Genomic DNA, 21210 nt, shown 5'->3' on the forward strand with positions numbered 1-21210 from the left:
TTTGCCTTATGTGTCTTATTTGTCTTATTTGAGTTATTTGTCTTATTTGTCTTTTTTGTCTTATTTGTCTTATTTGTCTTATTTGTCTTATTTGTCTTATTTCTCTTATTTGTCTTATTTGTCTTATTTGTCTTATTTGTCTTATTTGTCTTATTTGTCTTATTTGTCTTATTTGTCTTATTTGTCTTATTTGTCTTATTTGTCATATTTGTCTTATTTGTCTTATTTGTCTTACTTGATGGGTCGCTTTTTACGCCGTTCGTTTTTGATTGTTTCTGGACTTTGTCTTTAATGAAGTTGATCCCAAGGAAAAATTTACCAAAAATATAAGAAAAAATCAGGTGGTTTTTGAAAAATTGTGGGAATTGCGGTGGCTGAGAAAGTGGTGGAGTGCAGATGGAAGACGGTGCATGGAGGAGGTGAATGAACAATGAATTGCATCAGCTGATGGGAGAACCATCCCTCGTTCACACCACAAAAATAGGACGATCGATCTGACGTGCTGAATGGAGATGACTTTTATATACTGCAAAGGCCACTCAGGCCCATGTCTGAATAAATGATAATAATAATAAAGCGTTAGAAATCATGTTGGTTAAATTATATTTTAGAGTTGTGAATAAGTAAATATTTTATTCATTTCGAAATAATAGATTAGTTATTTATAATGTGAAAGTGGAGGTAACTCACTCGTCATTTAATAACTTAAAATATTGAAAGTTCTTGGATCATAGTGGAATTTTATTTCAATCTGAACAAATAACGTTAAAAGTATGAATTGACCACTTAATCGTTCGAAGACGCGCATAGTTTTGCTTACCCCGATGAATGACCGGAAAATCAATTGAAGTACCCCCACGATCACGAAACACGCAAACAGTTTCTTGTTTGTTGAAAAGATTTTTCTTTTCAAAATAACCCATAGGTTTTGATTTATGTATGTAAAAAAAAAAACATGTTGCCAATATTTTCTTTGCTTAGCCCTATCTCCTTTCTAACGACAAATACCAACGCCAGGAAAATGCCAAAAACGCTCACAACTCAACCACCGCACCGGCGCTGTCTGTGGTCCAAATAAATGCAGATTTCAACTCCAAAATTGATTGATTTTCGAATAATGATTCCCTAGCTGACCCAAAATCGTAAGGATAGTGTAGTTGGTGGAGGCAAAGAGCCAACAGCTGAAAACCGCACTGCACAATGGAAAAACCACAATTTTGCGCAATGGTGTAGAATATCGCATAATTAGAATTTTGATTACATATAAACGAATTATCGTGTTTAGTTGCATCGATTGCGGCTTAGTGTGGTCGATTCCTAATTACATTCTGTCTAGAAGGATTTGGTATAATTATCAATGACTATTCTATGGCACAGATATTTATGCCGGCATTGAAACTATTTCCATGCTTTGCGAACAAATACAACAGTTTGAGTAAAGAGAAGGTATTTCGACACCCTCTCTTGTCGAGGTTACATGACTGGGTTTGTTCTATAAAATGAACCGACATGCCACAGTACCCTCCAGCTTACCGCAAGGTAACAATCCACCAGGAAATTGTTTCATCAATTTGAAGCCATGTAAAAATTAATTGCACCACTTCCACTGGAAAACTACTCGCTCGACTATCGAGCCCGGTGCAAGGTGGAAAATTCCTGTAAACCCCAGGTCAACAATGTCCTGCCTTTCACGGAGTGGCTATTATGCACCTGAACAGAGTAAGAACCCTCTCAACGAGGAATATCAATGCCAAATAAGGGTTTCCACTACTGGTCCTCGTTTGCCTCCCTGGTACTTCCTGGATCATCGAATGCAGAACTTATTGTTGTTGACGAGGGGGGTATCTTCTCTGTTGGTGGACTGTGTTACCCGTAACGTTGCACACGACTGATGAAGCTCCGGGAGTGCAAGCATCAGAGTGGTTCTCCTGCTCCTCATTCGACGGTGTAAAATTCATTCCACCTAACGGACCAATTTCTATATTTGAACGATAGCCGACTAAGGATATTCCCGGGGAAGGAACCACCCTGACCAGCACCGACGACCGGCGATGCCGGTGGTGACCGTTTCGGTGAGTTACTTTGTTTGACGTTGCACCTGCTGAACGGAAGAGCTCATCAAGTTCCGGGGCGTGACAGGCGTGAAGCCAAGCAACCAACCATCCAATTCAGAAGCGGGTGTATCGATTTCCCTTTAGAGAGCCGGTCTTAGCCTTGTCGGAGAGCATCCATGTCGTGTTAGAACTACAGAGAACAGACAAGTAACTCGAATTCGAATAGCGTGGATATAAATTGGAATCTACTTTGTTTGTAATTATTTACATGATTGTGGTGCGAAGGTGTTTTCAATGTATTTTAAATTGATTTTTTCCGCTGATTTTCGAGATGAATCCGCTCTAGATTGGATGTCTGTTCTCTGTGGTACAAAGTGTTCAGTCGCTGGTTGGGGGAAGCCAGGACAACTTAATTTTCTTGCTGGGTAAACAGCCACAACCGCAAAACAAAACACCATTTTCTTAGAAGTTCTAAAGGGTTTCTGTTTTCTGTTATAAGTGCATGCAATTTTCATCTCCAATATAGAAACTGTTTTAAAATGTACCCAACCATCGATTGTTGCGAAATGTGTTAAAAATCTTGTCTTCTTGTCATCTTGTCTTCTTAGCTGTATTCTATTCTATTATTTATCGTTTTTTGCATTTGTTACGATGCATTTCCATTATGGTGCAACACAGAAACACGAACGAAACAATATTATGTGCTGGAAATGCTTTTATTTAGCTTTGATGGTAAAATACACGAACAGTAAGTGAATTGTTGACAATAAAGTGCATGCATGGTTTTATGTTTATTTTCAAGCCATTTTTAGAAACAACACAAACACAGAAATACGCATAACCTATGACACATTGTTTTGTTTTTCACAGATCCATGAAATAACTAAAAATTGTGACATGACGTCAAAAGAATATGTATGAGAGGCATCCATATTAAAAATGCCATACGTGTTACTGTTCCCCCTCATCACCACCGATTTTCCTCGGATAAAAATGTTGAACGGTTGTTTCCATTCATGCTGTTGTTTCGCGCCTGGTACAAGTGATGCTAATTTTCAAAGGTAGCTGCTACTACATGCTCAGCACTGATGGCAAAAGAGCAAAAAACGTATGGAATTGAAGCAATAACGACCTGGACAACACGTAGCAGTAGAAGGTCAACATAATAAAACATTCGCTAGTATACAAATATTGCCGGGCCACGTGGCACACTGGGGCAGAGCTCTGTGTACCATGGATAAACTCTCAATTGCCCTGGATATGTGAAGCCGGATATGTCTAACGCATGCCAAGTGCTGGCCCAGTGTGCATGGCCCGTGGTGTCGTGGAAAAATAATGAAAACATAAAAAAATATGCAACCAAACGGTATAGCTGTGACCGAACGATGACTCCAGGCAAAGAGTGGGCTTCTACGTGTATGAGACATATTTGCTGATGTTAATGGCGTAGGAGATGTCAAACAGGTTCGTGCATAAAATAACGGGGCAGAATCACATATTTAGTCCACAAACATACAAAGTCTAAACACGTAAAAAGGTAATACGAATATGCAGCGTGCGTTTATACGACGGAAGTCTTTTGGACGACAAAAAATACTCACATGGACCGTTTGTACTGTCGGGCGCTGTAGTTGATTCAGATCGTTGCACGATATTTTAGAAATGGCGAAAGCATGGGAAGAAATGGAAGGAGACAGAAACATTTAAAAATGGACGATGGTGAACAGGAATAATTACAGGTGAGTAATATTTTAATTTACAGAGAAAATTGGATAATAAATTTGATTAATCGATAAGGAAGATATGCTTTGAAATGTAACGTCCCTTACATTAACTTTTTAAGCACATGGGTACCTGATTGAGTGACTGATAAAAGTGGTTGGAAAATATTTTCATAAAAGGACACTTTTTCGAAAAAGTTCACAACCATAAAAGATCAATTGCTTACTGGTTTATAGAGTGACTAATTTAGCGATAATAAAGAGTGTCCCACATCAAATGACATGACAGAATAAACGCGCTAGTACCTAGTTGATAGATCATTTTCAAACTGTCAGGCAATAACCTATTAAGGACGAACTATTCGGAATCTCGCGTTTTCAAGGGTACCACAGTAGAAGCATAAGTACTAGAATGCCAATGGCGCTGTTAGCATTAAACACGTGTTTCCAAAATTGGCTGCAGTATGTTAAATATGACCATTAATGACCATATTTTAAGATTAGATCACGGCGTGTTTGGTAGAACGATATTATCACAAAAAAATGAGCATCGCTAAAATTTAAATTACGGGAAAATATAGTTTCTTATCATTGATTTCTTGGGTACCGCCATCGGGGGTGACAATGGGTCTGAGGGGTGAGAATGGGTCATCGCTCTCACCGACAGCGTGAAGGTCGGATAGCAAAATCGTTCAAAAAAGTCTCTTATATTTTAGTCTTCTTGCCCTCAGATATTTTAGTCTTCTTGTTCATTTTTTCTTTTCCAAATGGAACCTGCATTCTAATCTAATACCAGCAGCCAGTCACGAGTCACTCCCAAGTTGAGTCTTTCATTCATTTTTTTAACCATTCTTCATGAATCAAAGGCAAAAAATGAATATTCTTCTCAATCAAAGGCTCTCATTCAAAGGCTCAGATTTAAACAAGCATAACGGAGCCGAAATTATAAAACTCAACATTTGGCTAGCAAACATTACAGCTTCGCAATGGTTAAACTCACTGGTATGCAATCTCGCCATGATCAATACAGTTTTGTTTTGTTACACTTTATGGATTTAAATGTAAATAAGAAAAAAAAATTAAATACGTGGGAACTTACAAATTGATTGTTATAGCTCGTTGATTGGTTAACTATTCTGAACTATGGGACATTTTTGTATTCAAAAAAATCATCCCTGTAGCACAATTTTCTGACTAAAAATCCAAACTTTTGAAAATCCTTTTTTCTGTTTGCGTTTTCTGTTGGCGATATTTGGCTTGACCTCGGGCTTGACCAAATAATTCACTTTAAACAACTTTTGCCAATAACAATAATGCGACTATAAAATAAAAAGTGAACTAAATTTTAAATTGGTAATCAATTTCTGGTAGAAATAATCGTTTCTATCGAGTATTTCTCCAAACTTTGTTAATATTTGTAATAAAAATGGGGTGAAAACTAAGCTGCTGTTTGAAAGAGCCACATCATTTGTATTTGTTCTCATTAACTACGCATCGAAGCGATATGATTTTTAGGACAAAATACTGCAAAAATTTTATTTTTATTTTTTACGCTTGTTATCCATTTCCATTCCGGATGCCCTCAAGGGGGAGTATTATCTCCACTTTTGTGGAATCTCGTTGCAGATACGCTATTGAGGTTACTCAATAATGGCGGTTTTCCTACCTATGGATTTGCCGACGACTATCTTACATTGATAGTGGGTTTGTGCATTACTACCTTATTCGACCTGATGCCAAATGCTCTTCAGGTAGTTGAAAGTTGGTGTCGCCAATATTGCCTTTCGGTCAATCCGAATAAAACAATAGATCTTTTCACGGAAAAACTTAATCGTAATGGTATTCGTCCATTACATCTTTTTGATTCTGAAATCAATATAACTGATGATCAGGTAAAGTATGTGTGTATAATTTTAGATTCAAAGCTTTCCTGGACTCCTAACATTGAGTTCACAATCAAAACGGCATGTATGTCGTTCGGCCAATGCCGACGAGCCTTTGGTAAAACTTGAGGTCTTAAACCCGAATATATCAAACGGATTTACACAACAGTTGTACGACCAACTTAGGCTTATGGATGTCTTGTGTGGTGGCAAAAGAGGGAAGTGAGGACAATTCAGTCTAAATAAGGTTATCTTCAAAGGATGTAATGGCAATGACTGATGCGTTTTCTTCAACTCCAACGGCTGCTTTTGAAGTTCTCTCTGACGTATCCCCACTACACATACATCTCAAACAAGAAGCATTTTCTTGTACTTACCGACTATGGGTACTCGGTTTTATGGAAGAAAATCCTGTAAACCGCAGTTCTACACACACTTCGTTGTTACCGCTTATGGTTAATTGGGACAAAATTTTCCTTGCTCCAAGTGATCTCACACACGTTAGTAGTTTTCCTTATAGGACATTTTCAACACAATTCCCCTCGCGGGATGAGTGGACATCTGGCTATTTGGAGAGAAGTATGTCGGACAGCATTGTTTGCTACACTGACGGCTCCCTCCTCGAAGGTAGAGCAGGTGCAGGCGTCTATTAGCGTGAGCTGAGATTGGAACAGTCACACACACTGGTTACACACTGCACTGTCTTTCAAGCGGAAACATTTGCCATCATGTGTGGAGTGCAATCTGCACTGCAGCAACGCATTATGGGCAAAGTAATATACTTCTGTTCAGATAGCCAAGCAGCTATTAAAGCTCTCGCCTCGGCCAACTCAAGACCGAAGTTAGTAATCGCATGTCGAACTCAAATTGAGGAACTGAATTCAGTAAATACTTTACACCTTATATGGGTACCTGGCCATTCTTTCATAGCTGGAAACGAATTGGCTGATGAGTTAGCTCGTAATGGAGCATCGCATGACTTTATTGGTCCTGAGCCAGCTATTCCAATATCCAAGTGTTGGGTGAAGCTTTTGATCAACTCTTGGGCTGTCACTCAGCACAAATGGCATTGGAGTAGTCTGGATTCATGTCATCAAACAAAATTGTACATCCGGGAGCCATCTCCGGTAGTAGCAAGCTATTTAGCTAATCTGTATAAACAGAATTGCAGTGTCTTAGTCAAGGCCTTGACAGGTCACTGCCGATTGAACTATCACATGGCAAATATTCAACGCGTTGAATCATCTGTATGTGATAGTTGTGAATCCGATCATGGAACTTCTTATCATCTAATATGTAACTGCCCAGTCTATGCACAATTGCGCTTCCAAATATTTGGTAAACACTTACTTAGTGAAATTGACTTCAGAAACCTGAACCTTCAGAGTATTTTGTTGTTCATAACCCGTTGTGGTAAAGAGCTATAAGCACTTGTACGCTTATGCGTTGTATGCCCTCTTCAAGGGCCCTTTTCCAAACATTCCCTTTGTTCTCCCATCCACATTCCTTTCCTTTTTGTTCACTTCCTTTTCCGTCAGGTGTGTGATGAAAAAGGCTGTGAAGGCGATGGCACAAATCTCCCAAATTGAGGTGAACGTGCCCCTGGAGCCGACGTTCTGATACCTGATACCAGCCACCTTCAGCATGGTGTTTCTTTGTAGGCGTATATATTACCGCACGGCTAAGGAGGGCCCTTATATTACCCTGCATCAATCGTTTTGAATAATTTTGTGACACCAGTTAAACTTATTCATTCACATAACAAGTTTCAATTTTGGCATGTGTTGGGAAAGAATTGGGTGTATATTGTGCATAAGATTATGATGCAGTGCATAATCTCCATCGGGAGCGAGCCATTTGGCATAGCCATAGAGTCATTAGGCAAAACGCCATTTGGCATACGGTCATTTGGCATAACGGACATTTGGCATAATTGTGACCAGCGTCAAAAGTAAGGGTCTTTTGTCATAACGGACATTTATCATAATTTTTCTTTGCGTTCGCTGAATGGTGGCTAAGTGGTGCGGGAAACACCCCGGAATAGTAAATATAACACCCGTCGATAACAATATTAAAAAGACATTATCCTCTCGTGGAAATAATGCATTTGCAATGCAATGCAAAAGTAGGTGCATGCCCGAATTAGAGCAATAGTGGATGTAATCCCTTTTTTTAAAGTAGGCTTGTGGCCGTATTATGGCAATGAAGGATGTGATTCCTTCTTTAAAAGTAGGTGCTTGCCCGGATTATGGCAATGGAGAATACGATCTCTTCTTTAAAAGTGGGCGCTTGCCCGGATTAAGGTCATGGTGGATGGGATCCCTTCTTTAAAAGAAGGCGCTTGCATGAATTGTGGCAATGGAGGATGTGATCCCTACTTTAAAAGTAGGCATGTGGCCGGAACAAGTCAATGTTGGATGTGATCCCTCCCTCGGAAGCAATTCTGCCGTTTTGTTATTCCATTCTTCCGGAAAATGTCTACCATCAGCCTAAATTTATCAGAAAACAGCCTCGACATACTTTATCTACGCTAAACATTACATGAAATATCCCTTTCGCTTTCACATTTCAAAATTATGCTAAATGTACGGTATTCCAAATGACCCACTCTTTTCTTGCAGTTCTAATTTATGCCAAATGTCCGTTATGCCAAATGACCATTATGCCAAATAGCCTTTATGCCAAATGACCTTAGGCCAAATGGCGTTATGCCAAATGACTTTATGCCAGATAAACCAAACCCATCTCCATCCAAGCCTTTTTTGGCTGTTTTCAAAAGAAACCTAAATTTATCGAGTTCGGCTCCGTTATGCTCTTTGACGCTTGAACTCCAATAAACAAATTATTAAGACCGGCCAAACGTCCTATTCGGTCAAATGACCTATTCGGTCAAACGTTCTTTTCGGCGAAATGTCTTATTTGGTGAAACGGCCTATTCGGCCAAATGTACTATTCGGCCTAATGTCCTATTCGGCAAAACGTTCTTTTCGGCGAAACGTCCTATTTGCCCAAATGTCCTATTCGGCCAAACGTCCTATTCGGCCAAACATCCTATTCGGCCAAACGTCCTATTCGGCAAAATGTTCTTTTCGGCCAAACGTCCTATTCGACGAAACGTTCAGTTCGGCCAAATATCCTATTCGGCCAAATGACCTATTCGGCCAAACGTCCTATTCGGCCAAATGTCCTTTTCGGACAATCGGCCTTTCGGCCAAATGTCCTATTCGGCCAAACGTCCTATTTGGCCAAATGTTCTTTTCAGCCAAATGACCTATTCGGCCAAATGTCCTATTCGGAAAAATGTCCTATTAGGCCAAATGGTACATTCGGCCAAACAATTTTCAGCATATTGGCCTTCTAATTTGCGTTTTAGCGTTCTATGTATGCTTAAAGACATGCCATTATGTTCTAGTGTATACCCCGTTAGGCATAAGTACGTTAGGCATAATGGACGTTAGGCATAAAATGACCCAAAGAACAGCCTATGACATAAAGACGGCTGAATTTTGCCAAACGTCCATTATGCCTAACGCGGACACAATATTTTATGCTGAAACCGTGTTAAATGATTTGTATTAAAACAATGCGTTTCAATTCGTTATTATTTAACATTTTTAAATGAATTCATCATTTTTGAGCGTCTTGGAGTAAATTTCACACAATTATTAGATTCTTTTCCACGATGATGAACTTTGTATCAACAGATACGTATTGATTTTCCTACTTGAAAACTTTCTCAGTGTTTTGTTATCAACATAATAAAAAAAATGAAGAATTAAATTAAATGATGAGACAATGAGACATCGTCAGAATCTGGGTGTACAGATTCCGGGTCCGCGACTTTTCCACCGTATTTTGCCGTTCTTCACGATTTGGAACCTTCTGCATTTTCTACGTATGCAGTCCTTTCCAGTCCTTGACTCTCTGAACGAAAGACTTGGACAAATTCAACATTTTGACCATTAGGGGTTTAATGCTTCCACGGCACGCTTGTGATCCTGATCACTTATAGACAGAGCCATAGCATGGACTTCCAGCGCTATTGGCGAAACCTTTATTGAGCGCCCTTCTCTTACTAAGACATATAAAATGTTATGAAATTTTACATTTCGAACAATTTGAATCTTAACTAAACTGCCGGTTCTTTCACGTCAGTCCCATATTGGTTCTGCGTTTCAAATCGCATGTTCTACGCAAAGTCAAAAATCTAATAAAGTCAAATATTCTGCAATCATGTAAAAATGTTGTAGAGTCGTTTCACATTCAATGAGATCAATGGTAAAATAATAAATTTTTGAGCAATTAGATTTATGTAAATTATGATTAGGACTGGTATGCGGAAGTACATTCAATGAGGCACAAGATTGATTTGATTTTTTTTTTCATTGCTCCCGTACAAAGTCTAATTTTTTATCATGCCATGTGGAAGTATGACAAAATTGAATGTCATTCGCGGAGTTAACTCAGACGTGACGAAAACTCAAATGGGACGAGTATCAGCAGTAAAACAAGTTAGATTAAAAAGTTTAGTGGTTTAAATAAATATGCTTCAAATAACATTGGACATTTAGTTTGTACGGGTACAGGAACCTTGCTTCTGAATGGTTACGTGAATTCCATTATAAAATTTTATGAATTTTGTAACAACTTTTGATTACCAGATAGCAGAGTGACCGTCTCTAAACCACATCACGGAAAAGGGAGGTTTGAAAAGTTCTATAAATTGTATTAAAAAAAGAAGAGGTTTTTAGATCAAAAAGCGTGACAACAAGGTGGACGAGGCAAAGAGCCTTCAAGATAACTATTTTTTCGCGCGATGCACTAAATGGCAATTTCTATCAAATTTTGTTTTTAAACTTATGTTCGGAAATGATTAAAACAGTAGAGATTGATAAATATCCATAATATTCCATGAAAGAAAACGTACGCAAATCCAAAAAACAGACTTTTTTGGAGTGGGTTGGTGATCAGAATCGCTATTAGCCCTTGTCGGTTAAAGTGGGTTAGTTGGATCTGTCTAGAATGGGTCTGTCGGTAGTTCGGAGGGAGTTCAGTACATAGTTGGGTCAATAAAATCGGAATCGCCATGCTATCAAGACAAAAATCCATCTTGGGACTAATCTGGATTTGATTGTTTTCAGAAGAAAAGGAGTAAGATCCACAATGAATCCTGATAGTCATTGAGAACGTTTTTGAAGGAATCCGCATGAAAAAGTTGACTCACTTCACACATTAAGGTTCTTAAAATCCCTTAGTGGCTTAATAGTGGTCTAAATTTAATGAATCTGACCGACTCAACATTTGTTACTCAACATTTTTCAACTATAGACCTTTGGACCAACCCGCTCTTGGCGGGGCCAGCCATCGATTAAATAAATGAACAAGTGAATAAATGTGTACTTAACCACCATCTTATCGTAAGTATTGAACTAATTATAATTTATATTCAGAGGTGGGTTTACTTTTTTATTTACTGTAGTACTAGTGTCTCATATTTGTAACTTTTCTCCAACGAAAAGGGTCTGACCACTGCAGTAGAAGTATACCAGCGGTCGGTTTCTCGTTGTCGTCACGGTTCCTGGTGTGGTCGGTCAACTACCGTTGTTCCCTGGTAGTCCCCTTATGCACACATATGGGAGCTGATGCTGCGGTAATAAAAGTTACCCCTAAACGAAGAGCCGAAAAGCTTCTGCTATCGCCTATTATTTATGGCAATGCGGAGAAATTTAACTCCCTGTTTGAATTTCCACACTTGCATGTGACACCTTTCATATGAAAATTACAAACTGCGGAAACATGTTGTCTAGCGTTTTTAGTTAGTGTAGAGTGGCAGTGCCTGTAAGAGAAAATGCGAAATCATGCTAAAACATTTTTTCCTAAACTTATTGGCCAATATCATCATAGTGGATTCCACCAGAAACCATTCCACGTTTACTGAAACATGCGTCAGTTTATGTAAGAAGGAAGAGATTTTGAATTTAAAACAACGCTCAATACCATTAGTATCAAATTTTATCAAAAAGTAAAGAGGCAAAACAAACAATGCAAACAACGTTGGAAGCGCTTTGTCCTAAAAATCGATGTGAAAACCAGCTGGCGTGTTCAAAGATTTTATTTCTCTATATGGATATGTGTCTAGGTTACAGAAAGTGCAAATAAATTCCTCCCTTATGTTCATTCAAATAACTTGAAATTTCTTTAAATATCCGCACGATAAAATGTGAACTCTTTGTGTCTTTCTCAAATATTTGAGTTTAATAATGAAGAATTTTTTTTACGAAAAACAAATATCCTTCTCACAATTAAGCCATCAAATATATCCTTCCCATGGAGAATCAGTGCTTCGGCTATCGCTCTAGCCCAGAGTATGTAACGACCGACAAGACTCGTCCAACGGAAGTGCCAGTTTAGACACTTCCATTTCGCTAAATTGAACCCAGACGAGTGTTTGATTTACACTTCACGAAAATGGAAAGATTTGTGCGAAAATGAGTCAGTGGAGCCACTTCCGTTTGAAGTGGCTTTATCGTTTCGAAGCTTACTATACCCCCATCCCTACAGCAGCGAAGAGTATGGCTGGAAGAATCAGATGCATTATTATCGAAAGACGAATCAGAACGTTTGCTGTGGTGAGGATGGTTGTGTAAAAATTGAAACTGTCTATTGTAAGAAAGGTAGATTTGAAGTTTTTATCTAAAAAATGGGAAAGGCAGCATCAAATTGAATTGATAGTTTCTTTTTAAGGAAATTTATAAATAGTTAAATAGTCTTTAATATCCATAATTAATGGAAATGCGTATCGCGATGTCGGAAAGGCAATATATCTGCCCAAGCAGTAAGACTCGCCCAGTGTGGATGGGAGTAACCCGGAAACGCCTCTAATGTATTGATTGAAGATCGGCGACAGTATCGATGAAGTTGTGGTGGATTTATTTATTTATATTTCATCTGACTGTATGGTCTACATGAAAACTTAATTACTATCGTAAGAAAGGTATTAAACAGATAAGCAAATCGTCCTCCACTTGGTCGATCCACCTTGCACGTTGTGCACCTCGCCTTCTTGTTCCCGTCGAATCGTTGTCGAGAACCATTTTCACCGGGTTACTGTCCGACATTCTAGCTACGTACCCGGCCCATCGCAGTCTTCCGATCTTTTAGTTCACACGATCCATAATTTTGGTAATATGATCCATAACGCTTGGAAAGAATGCCAAAAAAACTATATTAATGAATCCACAAAATTTCTAAAATTTATGGATCATATAGCCAAATGTATGAATCATATCACCAATATTATGGATCATGTTTCTGAAATTATGGATCATCATCACGCAAATTTGAGGTGTTATGGGTCAAAATATAGTTTTCTATGGATCATTTTCCAAAGAATTATAGATCATTTGTCATACGTTCAAGGAAAAATAGCAGAAATGATATTGTTTTTCTTGATCATGTCGAACGAAGCATATTTTCCAATTAACCTTCATCAGTGTACAAAAAAAACTCACACTTGTGTTTGGGTCATATTGACCCGGATTTGACCTAGTAATATCTTCGGCTTTTCTCAACCAAATTCACATGTTTACATGAACCCAACGTAATCGCCAGCCCATACATTTTCCGAAACTGACCTCAGATTGATGATCAGCCACACCCACATTCCGTAACCGCCGGTGGAAGGATCGACAGTCGTCCACTTTTGTATGGACGACAATTTCACAATATCGGTCCATATAGGTCCTTCGAGGCCATGCGTATGATTTGCGATTTAGATATATTAATATCGGATGTTTTAAGTGCCCCAAATCGTTCTGGAGTTCGGATCTAAAGGGTCTACCACGTCAACTACCGTATGATTTACGATTTAGATATGTCCAAATCAGATGTTCTAAGTTCTCCAAATCATTCTGAAGTTCAGTCCTGAAGGCTCTACAACGTCCACTACTCGCGGTACAAAACCAATAGCACTGCATTGTGTCCATATAGGTCCTTAAAGGTCATAAGTATAATTCATGATTTAGATATGTCAAAATCGGATGATCTTAGTGTTCCAAATCATTCCAAATCAGCTACTTGCGGTACAAAACCAGGAGCATTGCATAGTACCCATATATGTCCTTAGAGGCCATGCATTAGTTTATGATTTAGATACGTCCAAACCTGATTTTCTAAGCTCTTCAAATCATTCTGGAGATAAGACCTATAAGCTCTACACCTTCAACTACCCTCGGTACTAATCCAATAGTACCGCATAGTGTCCATACAGGTCCTTAGAGGCCATGCAAAAGATTGAACTTCAGGATGATTTTGGGTACTTACTTAATCAAACACATGGCCTCTAAAGACTTATATGCACACAATGTGGTGCTATCGGTTTTCACCGAGGGTAGTTGCCGTGGTAGGGTTTAAGGTCTGAACTCCAGAATTAAAGCCAGCTTAAAACATTTAATTTGAACATATCTGAATGAGAAATCATAAGAATGGCCTCTAAGGACCTATATGGACACAACGCGGTGCTATTGGTTTTTTTTTATCAATATTAGTTGACGTGATGGACTCTTTAGGCCTGATCTCCAGAAGGATTTGAAGCACTTAGAACATACAATTCGGACATATCTAAATCGACATATCTCTAGGGACCTTTTTGGACACAATGTGGTGCTATTGGTTTTGTACCAAAGGTAGTTAACTTAGCAGACCCTTTAGGTCCAAACTCCAGAACGATTTGAGGAACTTAGAACATCAGATTTAATCATATCTTAATCGTTAATCATCTGCATGGCCTCTATGTGACTACATATATGAACAAAATGCAGTCCTATTTGTTTTGTAGAGTATTTGGCGTGGTAGACGCTTTAGGTATGAGCTCCAGAATGATTTGTAAATCTTAGAACATCCGATTTGGACATATCTGTATTGTAAATAACACGCATGGACTCTAAGGACCTATGTATACGGACACAGTGGTTTTGTGCCGAGAGCAGTTGATGTGTTATACCCTTTAGGTCCGAACTCAAGAACGGTTTGGAGAACTTAGAACCGATTTGGACATATCTAAATTGTAAATCATACGCATTGCCTCTAGGGACCTATATGGACACAGTGTGGTGCTATTGGTTTTGTACCTAGGGTAGTTGACGTGGTAGACTCTTTAGGTCTGGACTTCAGAATGATTTTGTCAACCTAGAACATCTGCAGGAATATTGACAGCGTCAACTTTTTCAATTGATACTGTTTTATTAGCGCCGTGCGATATTGTTTGTTAAATTTGCAATCGATTAAATTCAAAACGACTTTTTATGTAATTGTCGATAGAAATTTCTATAATGTTACGTCTATTTTGTGATATTATTATAGAACTGTAACAATATCGCTTTTAGCTTGAAGCAGTGCCGCGCCTAATAGCAGATAAACTTTGCCTGAATCGTCTACTCACAATAACGGCTAGTACAAGAGCACATTATTTAATAGTTGAGCATTTACCATTAAATTTTGTGATACGGATTATAGTGGGTTGCAACATAGCAGAACTAATACAATGTAGTCGAGTACTGGCGCTTAACAGATTGCTTCATCTTCACAATCCTCCTGGACTTGTGCAACCGTTCAAAATATAATGCTTTTTTCATCGCATTTTTATGATTTTCCGTTTTGCTCAAAATTAAACTAAACCGGAAAATAAGACAATGTTATGGAATCTGTGAAGCAGATAATATTTTTTGTGTGACTCCCGTTCGTTGAAGCTCGTTTTATATCTGTAGTAGTCACACCGTTCGCAATTGTCGGGCTGTTGAATAAGACGAAAATATAAACAGGCTCCCTCTCAAAAATTAAAAATGTTCCATGCAAAATCTGGCAAGTGCCAATAAAAAAAAGGATGGAAACTTTTTTTTTTCTATTGAAAAATGTTTGTTTTGTGGAAAATTTTGCAATTATTTATTGTTTATATGTATATCATACTATATAGGCCGATACAAATATTTAGAAACTATTTAGTCTCCCCCGCTCGGAATTTTTTTGCCAAAAAATAATATTTGAGGAGGCAAAAAAATAAAATTCGGATAATTTTGAGGTTTTTTTAAATATTCTTTAACAAATCCGAGGAGTTTTTGATTTTTTTCATTTTAATATTTATTTTTTATTATCCCCTTGATATATCGGAGACCAGTAGGACAGAATGTTAATTGAATATTTGTAACGGCCTAAGGGAAATTTTATATTTTCAGTTGACCGTCAAAAATGTTATCTCGTTTTATTTTCTCAGTCTTTCATTTATTTTAGGTAAACTATCTTTAAATAAACATATTTTTAAGCATCTAACTATTTCTAAAATCGAAAACAAAAACTGAAAAAGTGCTAAAAACATGTGAGCCAGCCTGAAGAATTCACTTGATGTTGGTCCAAAATCTGACAAATTATTGTGTGATGGTGTGTGATTGTGTTATCACTCCATGAGTCTGCATAAATTTAATGTTTAACGTGTTTTAGTATCATGTGAACGTTATCCGCGTCCGTTGGACGAAATTGACAATAACCATACGTGATCAAGTCATTTCCGATCTGGGCGGTCTGCTCCGTTCAGGTAAGCGACGCAAAATTGAAAAAAGTCACAACACAGACAGGACTTCAGTGGTCCTTCAGCTGCATGCTGCACCTCCGGTTCCTGTCACACCGCAACACAAGTCATAAAAATAGAACAAACGGTTCTTTTCAAGCAAAAAAAGGAACAGCCCACAGTATCTACAAAAGCTGATACCTGCTCGAAACTCGATCCAGTGGAACATTCAGTTAAGAACGTACGTTTGAGGGATCATAGTGAAGTTTCTGTGAGGTGTAAGTCGAGGGAACACGTGTTGAAGCTAGCCAGCGCTGTCTCTGAAGTTAAGGCCAAGAATCAGGATAATCGGTTTTTGTAAAGATATGAATGCGGACGAGCTCATCTCAAAACAAAAAACAGAACCACGGAATGGATAACCATGATCTAAAACTAATCCGAACGAGCAAAACCGACGCTCGATCCATGTCAGCTACATTGGAGACCGATGCCCATGGATTTGAAGATCTCATCAACTGACTACGAGTGAACATTGGTTGGGAACGCTGTAGGGTGATCGAAGCAACTGATGCTTCAATTGTTCCGAGCTGTTCATTGCAAGAAAACCGCATGCTGTCCGAAATGTGCTGAGGGTTATCAAGTTAGTGAATGTGATTCTGATTTCGAAAAATGTATCAGTTGCCAACTGCTGAATACTAGTCGCACCTCACCACACGATGAACTAATCGACGTGTTTCACTCTTCCTGGAGTATCGACTGTCTCATCTTTGTCAAGCGCCTCAAGTCCGCTCGTCAAAGCATAGATTTTCAACAAAGCAATCAGTTGAAACTGTTAACATTATATATGACTTCGCCACGCTTTACACCGATCACGAACTGACAAACACATCACCGAGATGCATATCTGCCCGCAAATGGACGCAGACCGGGACGCACACTTGCCGCTAGCCGTGAGGAAGGCCTTATCCGCTCATCACAGTCGAGCCGTTCCAGTCTACGTTCAACAGTCATCCCGGTCCTCTTCTGAGAGGGTCTTCCGGCAACCATCTTCAGGCAAGTACACTCTTAGTAGGATCGTCTCAGCCAGCAAGCCACCAAACCACGATTCACCACCTCTGCCAGTCGCGCCTACCAGTGCTCGGCATTCCTCAAACCACATGATATCTGTTTACTACCAGAACGTGAGAGGGTTGCGCACAAAAATTAGTCAGCTTCGTTTGGCGTTATCCAGCTGTGACTATGACGTGCTCGTTTTCACGGAAACGTGGCTACGAGTAGATATCAAAAGTAGCGAAATTTCTTCCGATTACACATTTTCCCGTTGTGATCGCAACGATTTAACCAGTCGTCATTCACGATGTAGTGGCGTTTTAGGCGTTTTAGTCAGAAATTCACTGGAAAGTGAATGTGTATCGTTAGCCAACTCGGTTGAACTGGAACAAATCGCAGTCCACATCAAGTCGAAGCCTCGTTCGGTTTTCGTTTTTGCTGTATATCTTCCGCCAAACTCTAGTATGCAGTTATACGTTGCTCATGCGAATGCTGTTCGTTCCATAGTAAACAATTCCTCTGAATCTGAAATAGTTCTATCGATTGGTGACTACAACCTTCCATCTTTGCGTTGGAATTTCGATGTCGATATCAACGGGTACGTCCTATCCAATGTTTCCACTAACTCCGAGCTTAACTTCACTGAATCAATGTTTACCAATGGCTTGAGGCAAATTAACTATGTTGTAAACATAAATGGAAGACTTCTCGATCTGATATTCACAACTCTCCCTGAGATCGTTGATATAATTGAGTCAACGTCTCCGCATCTGCCTATTGATATCCACCATCAACCAATCATCGTAATTCTACGTTATATATGACTATTCGGCATGCGACTTCGATCTGATTAATTCTATTTTTGATGACATCGATTTGATACTATTTCTGCGGTCTAAAACAGTGCACGGAATGCTATCGGCCTTCTACGAACTTATCTTTGAAGTTATCAACAAAGGAAGAAGCGTGCCTCAAAGTCTGATTTTAATTAATTTTGGTGGACTTCTGAGCTACGCAACCTTCGCAACATTCTCCGCAAGCTGCGTAGCCGATACTTTGTAACAAAGAACGTGACAGGGACAGGCTTCGGAACTACATCAAAAAGAAAGAGGAAGAATGGCAACGGCATCCCCAGTTTGGTGAAATTTAATGGAACTACTTCAAGAACAAGCAATGAAGCAGCTAACCTTTTTGCTGCCTACTTTGAAAGTGTTTTCCGTAGAGCATCTTCTGTCCGTCGCCAGAATCGTTTTGGTCAAATACCTTCCTACAACATCAGCTTGCCATGCTTTCAGTTTTCTCCCGATGAGATTCGAACAGCTCTGGATGATCTTGACACATCTAAAGGTCCAGGAACAGACCATCTTCCTCCTGCATATTTTAAGAATTGTGCCGCCACGTTAGCGACCCCAATTGCTGCAGTGTTCAACCGCTCGCTGTTTCCATTTGCTTGGAAAACCGCGTCCATAATACCGATCCATAAATCTGGAAGTGGATCACAGAATGGCTGCACCCTTACCTATCTGGTCGCAAAGCTTTTGTGAATTTGTGAACTGCAGGCGCTCCAATATCTTTCCATTGACATCTGTAGTACCTCAAGGCAGCGTCCTCGGTCTTCTAATATTTGTCATCTACGTTAACGGCGTTAACCTCGGTTTAGTGATTTGATTTGCTGACGACCTGAAGTTTTTCAGCGTCATTGCATCTCGTGCTGATTGTGCTGTTATTCAGGACGGCATTATTCGTTTGCTTGTTTGGTGTGGCGACGCTATCCTGCAGCATTATTCCATTGGACCGGACGGCTTGGAACGCGTCAGCTCTATTTGTGACCTAGAAGTTACCATCGATGCAAAGTTGAGATTTAACGAACACATCAGCATCATAACCAACTAAGGCATACACTGTTTTTTTTCAGTAGGGTGGAAATCTGCATCCAGACACCGGTGGGCTATTGGCGAACGGGATTTAGCTATTACCGACCCGCTAAAACCACCTTGTTCACAGACCCTGAGTCTCCCCGGAACAGTCTTTTCGGCATTACTTCTGGGAGGCTAGCTACCCATTAACTTCAAATCACAACTAGCTACCCGCTAGTTGCTCTACCTCATAACTAGCTACCCACTAGCTCCACTACTACTTAACCAACTACCCGCTGGTACCTCACCCTCGAGACTAGCTACCCACTAGTCGGCGCTATCCGACTGCTGCTCGGCGCGCCAATTGCGCTGCAAGATGCTGGCAATCTGAGTGGTAGCGGCCGAGACCGCGTTCCACTTATCAACCTCTTGACACATTCTCTGGATAAGATTATCCGGAGTAGTGTCCCTCCCGCACACCTCTAGCATTTCGCTCCTAACCATCGACGAAACGAGGACATACGAATAGTACGTGCTCGGCAGTTTCGTCGACCCCTGGGCAGTCCGGGCAGACGGGAGAGTCCGTATGCCCAAACCTATGTAGGTACCACCTAAAGCAGCCATGGCCTGATAGGAACTGGGTCAGATGGAAGTGGACCTCCCCATGCCTCCTATTAACCCATCTTGATACGCTAGGTATCAGCCGATGGGTCCACCTACCCTTAGAAGAGTTATCCCAGTCCCGTTGCCACTTGATAGTCGAAGTGACTCTAATGGCTTTACGGGCTCCTCTGGTTCCGCGCATGTCGAAACTCTCCTCGTCTTCCCGTATGACTAGTCCAATGGGTAACATACACGCAATCACACAAGCGGCATCCCGTGATACCGTGCGGTAGGCACTTATCACTCTGAGACACGCTAGCCTGTGTACACTCTCCAACTTCTGCAGGTTACGTTCGACGCTAAGCGCCGAGGCCCAAGCTGGACCGCCGTATCTGAGGATAGATACTGCAACCCCAGCTAATAACCTGCGTCTGCTGGAGCGCACTCCCGAGCTATTGGACATCATCCTGGATAATGCCGCAATAGATGTCGAAGCTCTCCTGCAGGCGTAATCTACGTGACTGCCGAAGTTCAGTCTATCGTCGATCAGCACCCCGAGGAGCTTCACCTCCCGCTTGGAAATGATCTCACAGTCGCCCACGCGAACCACTGCCTCCTGTACCGACTTACGGTTGTTAACAACAACCAACTCTGTTTCGTGATGAGCTAGCCCCAGCTGCCTTGCGCTCATCCATTCCTCTACTATAGCGATCGCGTGGGAAGGCATACACTGTGCTGGGATTTAACCATCGTTATGCTGCCGGCTGCCAGCGATGTTTACTGTATAAAAACACTGTTCTGCTCATTGGTCCGGAGCATTTTAGAATACGCTTCATCAGTCTGGTCTCCATGTTACCTGGTCCATACGCTGGCACTCGAAAGAATTCAGAAAATTTTCATTAGGTTTGCTTTAAGACAGCTACCTTGGAACGACCCATTTAACCTCCCGAGCTATCCAAGTCGTTGCAAGCTGATCGAATTGGAAACGCTTTCCGCCACTCGCCTAAAAATGCTGAAATTGTTTATCTTCGACATCCTAACAGGGAATCTAGATTGTCCCGCGCTATTGGAGCTCGTACGTTGGAATGTTACCTCACTCAGTTTGCGCAACTCGCATTTATGTGAAATCCCTTTTCACAAAACAAACTTTGGCTACAATAATTATTTTGATTTGTATTTTCGTTCTTTTGATGATGTTTGTAACAAGTTCGATTTTATTCTGTCCAAAAATGTGTTTAGAGCTAGGATTAGAAAATAAAAATAATTCAGCTATTAAGGAAGCAATCTGTGCGACATGGTCGAATATGGTGTACTAATAAATAAAAAAAAGTTGGGCCAGTCCTGAAAAAAACATCTATGTCGTAATTTTTTGTTTAAAGCTTCAAAAAAGTTTTATAATTTATAAGTTTGTGTTTTTTATTGAAAATCATTCTATTTTAATTGCAAACAAACATAAGTTTCATTTTCATGTTTAGAATTTGTTCA

The 21210-nt window shown here is 39.9% G+C and overlaps 1 protein-coding gene across 6 annotated transcripts in view; it reads right to left on the bottom strand.

The window, feature by feature from the left end:
• The window catches only part of LOC134221115 (fat-like cadherin-related tumor suppressor homolog), a 386241-nt gene that overhangs the window by 60998 nt on the left and 304033 nt on the right, over window positions 1–21210 (bottom strand). For 3 of the 6 annotated variants that reach the window (XM_062700308.1, XM_062700311.1, XM_062700309.1), the window contains one exon: window positions 3656–3679. The exons of the other annotated variants lie outside the window; for them this stretch is intronic. In XM_062700308.1, coding sequence (XP_062556292.1) covers window positions 3656–3679 — 24 coding nt within the window. The remainder of the gene's footprint in view (window positions 1–3655; window positions 3680–21210) is intronic. 6 annotated transcript variants of the gene reach the window in all.

This window comes from Armigeres subalbatus, chromosome 3 (genome assembly GCF_024139115.2).
Source record: "Armigeres subalbatus isolate Guangzhou_Male chromosome 3, GZ_Asu_2, whole genome shotgun sequence".
Classification (NCBI taxonomy): Eukaryota; Metazoa; Arthropoda; class Insecta; order Diptera; family Culicidae; genus Armigeres; species Armigeres subalbatus.